The 9,778-nt window shown below is 37.7% G+C and overlaps 1 protein-coding gene across 1 annotated transcript; it reads right to left on the bottom strand.

Moving 5' to 3' along the window:
* Positions 1-2,828: 2,828 nt before the first annotated feature.
* Positions 2,829-5,827, bottom strand: LOC112171337. Its single transcript, XM_024308536.1, has 2 exons — positions 4,544-5,827; positions 2,829-3,170 (listed from the first exon to the last, which is right to left on the bottom strand). The coding sequence occupies exons 1-2, from the start codon at positions 5,825-5,827 to the stop codon at positions 2,829-2,831; spliced, it is 1,626 nt and encodes a 541-aa protein (XP_024164304.1).
* Positions 5,828-9,778: the final 3,951 nt, after the last annotated feature.

Below are 9,778 nucleotides of genomic sequence, written 5' to 3'. Positions count from 1 at the left end.
CACAGCAGAGTGCTGTAAAGAAAGAAAAAATTAACTTCCTTGAAAGTCCTGAAAGTGCTAAGGTCCCTATCATGGCACTGAATGAATCAGACTGGCATGAATTCCACAGTCTGATAGGAAGGCATAATTCAGAAGACCTGGTTCCTCCCACTCTCTTTATTGTTTCAGGTCCTTATGTTGGAAGATATTTGGTCAATGTTCAGAGTGAACATCCTCAAGAACACAAGCTCTGGCTTGTTGAAAATGGTTTTGTCCATAATCTGTGGACCAAAACAAATGATGATCTGAAAGGTTTGCCACCAATCATTGTCAACACAGTCAAAAATATCAGGAAAAATGACTGTATGCTTCGTCTGAAGTTTAGATCCACTCCCCCTGAATGGATCCAAAAGGCAAACGGGTACAATGGCCAACCAAACTCAAGCATCCCGTGGATGAAGGCCATGGCTCTAGAATACATCAAAAAGATCATCTCTGAAGATATCAGCAATACCTTCCTGGCAGCAGGAGAAAAAATTATTATCACTGCATACCATCACCCTGACGTAGTCAGCAGTGACCTATTCCTATCTCTCACCAGAAAAGAGATAGATTCGACTATGGCATGCATGCACTGGGTGGAAAAGCTTGAAACAGACAACCACTACAAAATGTATGTTGATACAGACGTCGAAGATAATTCTACCACTGTTAGAATGGCCCAGGCAGACAACAGCTCCTTTGTCTTTGGCTACCATTCAGAAACAGACGAGAATATGTAGCATCACGGGTGAAGCTACAGGTGAAAGAAGAAAACACCAAACTAGTAACTGTAGCACTTTTGACCTTTTAAAAGTTAAAGGCTACTTTTGCTTTCAAAAAGAAAAGCACTTCACCTACCTGCTTTTGTTTTTCTCCATCCGACCTCCACCAGCAGGAGCACTCAGAAAAGCAAAAGTTCACGGAGTTGTTCTATACATTTTTATGTTTTGAATTCCATTTTGAGTTCTGCTCTCTATATAAGGAGCTTTAAGTTTCAGTTGTAAGGCATCGAAAAATTGAGTAGAAGAGTCTTCTCTCAAGTAATACGAAAGCCATAGTAGCAGTGTGTTTTCCTGTTCGGTGTGCAGTAGTGTGCTTTCACTACAAGTAAGTACCTGTTTTCATTCTTATGGATAGCTAAACAGCCTTTTGCTGTTTACCTGAGAATGAGGCTTTGAATTTCTAGCATGTATTTCTATTGAATAAATAAAATAAGGATTACCCATCCATGTTTGTCAAAAGTAGCAAAATTAAATATCTTTAACTATCATTATCTATTTTGCATTCTACCTATCACTATCTGATCCATAGTTTTGCATTCCATCCATAACTATCACTATCTGTTTCCTATACGAATTTTGAAGTTTGAAAAGTTTTGCCTACCTGAAAAAACCAGTTTTAAAACTAAGATTAAGACAAGTAGCAGTGATTCCGCCTGTTAAAGTATCCGCTAAGCAGGAAGTCGTTAGGAGAAAAACTTGGGCATGTTGAAGGCTAGTCTTGTTTTTGTTTTTTAATAAAGTTTCTAAGGAAGACAAATGCTCTAAAACTCGGGATAGCATAGGAACTACCCTTTTTAGTCTTTTCACAAGAGAATAGTAAGATACATAAGTACGTGTGTACTTGGGCATAATACTTGGGATATCTCGGTAAACGGGAAATAGCCCTTAAAATAAATTGTCATTACTGCTTAAAAATTGCTTGAGTTTTTTAATATAACAAAGAAAAATAATGCTTAAAAATAACATTTTTTTTCGATGGCTGGAACCTAGTGGGAGGCTTGGCCATCACGCCTGTCTAAGTCCTTATTTTGAAGTGCCGCTTGAGTCTCTTCCTCTTGCAAATCTAGATATATGAGTTTGATGCGTTCCTTGCCTAATCGGTTGTGCATTGAGAATGGGTGGAATAGGTCTGCTTGATGTGTTCTTGGTACGCAATGAATCTTACTCATCAACATAGTTTCCGTTGACTAACATTCTCTATCGCAAGTCTTCCAATCTCAATGGCGACTCATCTACTTCTGTTGATTCTGGATTAATGTCCCATCTCTTATAAGTTCCATTATTGTAGTCTTCAGAGAAACGTGAAAGAAGACGAATATTGGAATGAATAAAAACCAATTTATCAGCTCTTTCAGCATTCAGCCTATTTCTCTTGACACTGTGAATGTATGAATACGTACTCCAATTCCTTTCGGCAGATGAACTTGATATTGGTTGAGCTAGTACCTATTTATTTGTGATATCGTATGGAACAAAACATATACATATCAAGTTAGTAAACTAATTAATATACTTGACAAAAAAAAAAAGATGGCAAATTACAAGATATTGCTATATAAAAAAGGGAAAATCGTCCGTACCATACCTGACGTTTGGCCCATTCTAAACTTTCGTACCTCACGTTTAGAAAATATCATAACGGTACCTGAGGTTCTGACCCCGACCGAACTTTGGTACCTGGAGCCATTAGCTCCGTTACAAAAATTGACAGTTGAAGGATTTTGATCATTAAATGACCAATATACCCTTTTGTTTTTGTTTTCCTTAATTTTTTTCATATAATAAAAAAAGCAAAAAAAAATTATGAAGGCGGCGGAGGAATTGGGCATTCCGACTCAATTAATGTCAAATCGCCGAGGTTGGGCGGAAGCTTCGATCAAGCTGGGCCCTATTGGACTCGAGCATCTCGAAAACCTGGTCTCCGGCCGCCGCGACCTTATCGAAATTCTCCTTAATCTCCTCCACAATCTCCTTCAAGTCTTTATGCCTCACCACCATTTTCATGTTCGAGATTTCATTTCTCCGCTAAGTACTCCCTTTCGACTCCTCCGACCTCATGCTCGGCGCATACTTCGACATCGTCTGGGCTAGCGGCACCGAGCTCACAATCGACTCGGCCCGAACCGACGGGTTGAAATTCGACCAGGTCCCCATCTCGGATCTCGAATCCCTGTCGTCGTCTTCGTTTTCAGACAAGCTCGTTGTGCTGTAGTGATCGTTATCGCCCCATTCGCTGCACTGGACCTCTTCTCTCTCCGACTGAGCATACTTCTCCAACTGAGCCTTGGTCGGAGCTTTAGGGTTATGGTTGGGGACGAAGAAATCATACTCTAATCTCTCAGTTTCGGACTGGGTGTACTTCTCCGACTGGGAATATGATCTGTTAATGTGGGCCGCGGGTTGGGATTTTGGTATGTTGTGGAAGTAATTGCACTCTGATGTCTCGGTTTTAGTTTCCAGATAGGTGTTGTCATCGGCTCCAATGTCCCAGTGAAATCAGCCTTTCTCAATCGACCACCGTAGTGACCATGACTCCGTCGTCGACCACCGCGCGCCTCTTTCTCTCTCCAGCGCTTGACCTCAATCCGATTCTGAGGCTCAAAACTTCATCTCTGATATTGCTCCTTTCTCTCAATCTCCAGCCTCCATCTTCGTCTCTGTCTCTCCTTGTTATTTAGTTTTCAATCAATTTCAATTCTTTGGTTTACGGTTGGGTCTATTGATTTGAGTAATTCAGTGGGTTTTCTGAAATCATTGTTTCGTATTGATTGGGTATATAAAATCCATGTTGGCTTGCTTCAGTTGCTGATTGTTTGGAATTGAATCAAATGATGGGGGGCCTTATATTTTTTCTGGGAAACGAAATAGGAGAAGATGAGAAGAAGAGGACTAGCTTAGGGATATATGTATATAGATTTGGGTTGTGGGGAAACCGTTGAATATAATAGAAACAAGCCAAAGTTTGAAGCTTTGAGCTTCTTGAAGCTCATTTTGGATGGTTGAGACTAATGGAGTAATGGGTTGTGGAATTTGGACATTGAAGTGGGATTGTTTGAAGGTTCAGAGAGAGAGAGAGGAACAGTAGGGAGATAGTGAAAAAAAGAAATAGAAAAAAATACTAAGATAAAAAAAATAATGAATTATGACATGAAAAGACGAAAATATCCTTCACCATGCATTTTTCGTAACAAAGCTAACGGCTCCAGGTACCAAACTTCAGTCGGGGTCAGAACCTCAGGTACCGTTCTGATATTTTCTAAACGTGAGGTACGAAAGTTTAGAATGGGCCAAATGTCAGGTATGGTACGGACGATTTTCCCTATAAAAAATAATTTAATAACTCATAGAATAAATATGCTAGAGCAATCAATCATTCAACCACGGCAAAGTCCAACCAAAAAAAAAAAAACTATAGCAGTAACCAATCATTCAGCCGGCAGAGTCTAACAAAAAAAAAAAAAAAACATAACTATAATCATTCAGTTTCAGCCTATGGCAAAGTCTAGGGAAAAAAAAAACTATAAAAGTAATCAATCATGTTGCCTGCAGGAAAAAAAAAAAACTATAAAAGTAATCAATCATTCAACCTACGGCAAAGTTATTAAAAAAAAAAAAAACTATAACAATAATCAAAAATCAACCTACCAACGGCAAGTTTAACAAAAAAAAAAAAAACAACCTATAACAACAATAATGCATAATGAACAGAGATTAAAATATTAATAATAACAAAATATTACCTTTTGTGCAACTTCTGCTAATTCTGGAACTTGTGAACCATATGTTGACCACCAATCAATGGCATCCATAGTTACAGCATCTGTCTGGGCAGCTTGTGAAGCAAAAATACCTTTTCGCTGATGAAAAATGGCATATTGTTGACTTAATAACTCTGCTTCTCCTCCATCTTCTGATATCTTATCAAATGCTTCCATGAGGCTTGTAATAACTTCTACACCTTGATTAGGGCTCTGTCGAATTAATCCTCCTGGTGCTTTTTTACTAAGATATTCTCTATCATAAAATCTTGGTGTTAGGGCATATCCAACACAATGGATAGGGTAATTCATTTTTTGCCACCTTTGGAGCACAATCTTTTCGACTTGTGGAAAATATTTAGAGAGCGGCCCAGAACTCATAGCTTCTCTTATTTCTCCAAGCATATTGTCCATCCTTTCATAAACTTCACCCATCTTTTGACCATCACCATCACAATATTTAATTAAAAAATATATTGGCTTTGTGATATTCACTATAGCCAACACATCGTCCCAAAAATTGTCTGCCAACACAGCTTGTGTTATATTCTCCCCAAGTTTTCTTTTCTCTCCATCTAAAGTCTTCACCCAATCTTTCCATTTTTGAATAATTACCGTACTTGCTAGTGCTTCTTTGCAATCAATAAGTCGCCTCAATAAGATATAATGCGATGCAAATCTAGTTTTTGCAACTTTCAATAACTCCAATTTTGATTGACTTCTGAACGTGGCCAAAGCATGTGAATGGTTCAAAAAGAACTTAACAATAGCTTTTCCAATATTATAAATTTCCTCAAACCACTCAAACTCTTTTGCCAAATCTTTAAAAATAAGATTCAAGGTATGAACAACACAAGGGGACCAAAAGATATGTTTATGTATCTTTTCAATCTCTCTCCCAGCATATTCACAGTTTGCTGCATTGTCAGTGACTATCTGGAGGACATTTGACGATCCCACATCTTCAATTGCAGTAAGCATAAAGGCAGCAATCACGTCACCAGTTTTTGGTATCCCAGAAAAATCTTGAGCATAAAGAAACATAGCTCCTCTACTGTTTGCAGCAATAATGTTGATAAGTGGCTCACGCTTCACGTTAGACCATCCATCTGATACAATTGAAACACCGTGAGTAAACCATGTATCTTTAATAGGATCTAATTCTTTTTCTAGACTTCGTTTACACTCATCAAGCAAAGTAGTTCTTGCTTTTTCAGAAGATGGAGCCTTATAACCCTTGGGTCCATTATTTATAGCTGAAATCATCTCATGAAATTGGGGATTTCTTTACACATTAAACGGAATTCCATTAGCGCACAATCCTCTCATCACCTTCATATCAACACTATTTTTGTCCATAATCTTGAACATATCATCAAGAGCATCCGCAGTGGATTTTTGGGGTTGTTGCCTCAAGATTGTTGAGCTTTTCAAAGATGAAGAAACTCCTTTTTTTTTTTCAGCTTCCATAACCATTCTGCGAACTCTTTCATATTCCTCCCGATTATTAATCAATGATTGACATCGACGGATCTCTGATTTTTTTCCAGGGAGATTTCCAAAAAAGTGGTAGTGAATGGGAGTATATGAACTCTTATATTGACCATTACAATGTTTGCAGGTCCATGATTTTGTTCCACCTGATTTTTTTCCTTGCGCTCCACCTGTGATAATAACTTCATTGAGTAATGGCTTTAGGTCAGAATTCATTGGAATTTCTTGAGATTCTTGAGCTTGTTCATGGCTGTTTCTACTCGATGATTGGTCTGTATAACTCGCTTGAGTTTCTTCAACAGAATTATTGTCTTCATACTCACCAACATGATCTTCATAATTTTCTTCTAAAATTGGTTCTTGATGTGATGGTTTTCTTTTTCCAAACGCCATTGTTGAACTGAGCTAAAATAATAAAGTTTTGTTTTATGCTTTGTAGTTGTACGTACTACTATGAATTGCAGCTTATATAGAGTTTATCAATCAATAAAATCTTTGAAAATTAGGATTCCTAGTCTTAATCCGAAAGGACTTTTATTTTACCTAAATACCCATTATTAACATACTATGACAACTACATTACTTATGGAGGATAAATAAGTAAATTAACAAATAACAGAAAAATAAATAATAAAGAAAGCTGCCTTTAATTTTAAATTTTTTTTTAGATAATCATCATCACCTTAATCATCTATGCTTTTGACTAAAAAAAAAAAAAAAAACTCAATTCCTGTCGTGAACAACCACCACCACGCATTCTTCTCTAATGTGCTAAGAAAGCCGTCGCCAAAATCTCAGAGATTCATAGGAGATTTTGTAATCTTCCCAGAAAATCGAAGATCTCCTTTTCGCATCCATTGATTCTCTTCATCTCTTCAGAAATCCCAGATTCAAGAACATGGCTGAGGTTCAAGAACATCAACCTTCTTCGGCCGCCGCCGCCAAGAAAAAGTGGTCGCCGGAACGCGATTGGCGTTGATTGATACTGGGCTTTGACGTTGATTGAACGCAGGCGGGGATCGCTATGTTTGCCGATCCGGATAGCGAACGCCCCGTGATTGGGTTCGTGCGATCCGGAACGCGGGTCGCCGGCATATACAACGTTTCCGGTGACTCTGCTTGAGAAGAGCTTGCTGCATATTTCACATGTTCTTTCATCCGACTTCTGACGGTGAACTTTCTCCAGATTCCCCATCATCCTTCCTTCTCTTTCCTATTCCTCCCGTTCCAAACAAAAACATTCAGTCTAATATCATAAATTCATGACTAATCGAATCAACTAACTAAAGAGGACTCAGTGAGAGACAGAGCCTCAGAGGTTTAAATATATCATTGCTTCATGCAGGTTTTGTTGCTTAATTATCATGTAAAACTAACTAAATCGAAGTCAAATACCCAACTGTTCTTTTCACATGAGAATTAAGTTACAAGCGTTTATAACATGATTTCTTTTGCCCAAAAAAAAAAAAAAAAAGTTTTCTAAAACATGATCTAAATTAACAATGTACCTCAAACTGTGGCTTAAATTAAACAAATGATTGTTTCTGAACTCATGTGTTATTGATTTCTCTTTTCTAGTTTTTTTTTTCTTTCAAGTAAATTCCCCAAACTTTATTCCGAAAATAGTAATAAACTAAAAATTTAGAAAACTTGTCACACAGTAGCCTTGCCAATTGATGAACCACCGTTTCCTATTAGCATGCAATTAATACATGCATGGTGCAATACAGATTTGGTGTTTGTTATTCCTTGGTCTTGAATAGAGGTTTAATATATCTTGTTCTGTACACGTAAATACATATAGCATTGCCACACACACACACAAACACACAGATCTTATCTAGAGCAGAGCTCCATTAAAGTGCGCATTTAGAGTTTATGGTCATTTTTCGGTCGCATATCCACATTTTGACCGTTCAGTTTTTAGGTACTAATGTATAGATCATCTCTGCAAATTTTCATCCAAATTGATGATCGTTAAGGTATCTAACTCGCTTAAACCAATGGATGAACTAGTTTTAAGGTAGTTATCAATGCCTTAACGATCGTATTTTGATATCTTGACCTAAATCACTTATGTAAATTTTCAGCCAAATTAATAATGTTAAGGTATTGAACGAGATTAAATTAATTGATGAACCGAATCTGTCCAACCTGAACTGTTCATGTTTATAATTGTGAATCACAGTTATGATTGACTTAACGTTATTATCAATTTGGCTAAAAGTTTGCAGAGGTGTTCTACTCATGTAGACCTAAAAATTGAAATGTTGAGATGTGAATACGTGATCGAAAAGTGGGTCTAATAAGTGATCCCTTAAAATAGCAAAAAAAAAAAAAAAAGAGGATCACTCACTAGATGGGTATATATATACCTTTTTTTGGTCATTTTAAGGAATTCTTTGTGAGACCCACTTTTCGATCACATTTCGACATCTTGACCATTCAGTTTTTAGGTTCCAATATGTAGATCGCTTATATAAATTTTTAGTCAAATTGATGATCGTTAAGGCATTCATAATTGTGATTTACGTTTCTAAACATGAACGATTCTGGTTAGATAGATTCGGTTCGTCTATTGGTTTGAACTAGTTCGATACCTTAACGATAATCAATTTGGGTGAAAATTTGCAGAATTAATCTACTCATAAAGACTTAGAAAATGAACGGTGGAGATGTTGGTATGTGACCGAAAAATTGGTCTAATAAGAAATCCCTCATTAGAAGAGGCCTGATATTGTGCGCCATCAGCATCATAACCCAATGGAGTTGGATTTTTAGCTACATCGCAATCAAACATCCAAACATCGACAAACTTTCTAAAGCTCAGGGAGTCCTTGGAGTATATGCGCTCTCAGATTTCTGCTTTACGCTCAAAAATGCATTATATGTTTCAGTGCATGAGAAAGAATATAAATTAATTGTTTCACTTTATTAAAATTTCTCCTAGTACTTTCCTACTCCTCCCTTTCCAAAACGTAACAGTAAAAGGGTTTCTAGTTTTCATTTCATTAAGAATTATATATTGAGGTATATAAAGAGACTCAGCAACACCTAACAAGTCTTGAAATGGAGCCTCAATACTTCAAGAGCTCCAAAAAATCCGGAGCACCCAAAAGACTAGGTTTTTCATAATCTTGCTAGTCCGACGGTGTTCTAGATCGGTGAGGGTTTGCCTTGCCGCTAATGGGCTGCTGCCGGACTGGAATTGCTATTTGGTCAGGGAGGTCTGGGGAGAGGAGTTGAAACTCAAGGCTTTGAACGGGAGGCGGTGGTGAGTTCCAGACGTTGTCTCTGGGTATGGTGTGTTGTGCGAGGATAGTAGGCATCGGCGCGGGCTTTGCAGATCTGGGCGGCGGCGGGGTCCGATGGGGAGCAGTGGTGTGGTTTTGAGGAGCGGTGCAGCGGTGAAGATCTGAAGGACCTGGGCGGCGAATTCCCTACTTTTTTAGGGAGCTATGCTTCTAGGTTTTTTTAGTAAGGGTCATCGAGTCTTGTTTACTCTATCTATTTATTATGTAGTAGTTAATAGTCTATAGGCTCCCTTTCTGAGCATGGAACCATCAAATGATTGGATCTAATCTATGTATCGCTGTGTCATTATCACAAACTCTTTATCTATCCCATGATGGTAAAGGGAAGATATGTAATGGCCCTTTCTGGCTTTAGATGAATGATTATCGCCTGATTTGCGTTTGTTCAAAAAAAAAAAAAAAAACACAA

This window comes from Rosa chinensis, chromosome 6 (genome assembly GCF_002994745.2).
Source record: "Rosa chinensis cultivar Old Blush chromosome 6, RchiOBHm-V2, whole genome shotgun sequence".
Classification (NCBI taxonomy): Eukaryota; Viridiplantae; Streptophyta; class Magnoliopsida; order Rosales; family Rosaceae; genus Rosa; species Rosa chinensis.
The sequence above is the reverse complement of the archived record's forward strand: the minus strand, read 5'-3'. Positions and strand labels throughout refer to the sequence as shown.

Excerpts from the sequence above, each read along its gene's own strand:
- LOC112171337 (XM_024308536.1), bottom strand. The coding sequence starts at position 5,827 with ATGATTTCAGCTATAAATAATGGACCCAAGGGTTATAAGGCTCCATCT. Across the intron at positions 3,171-4,543 it reads TAGCAGAAGTTGCACAAAAG|TCGGAGAAGTACACCCAGTC; the intron begins GTAATATTTTGT and ends TCATATTCCCAG.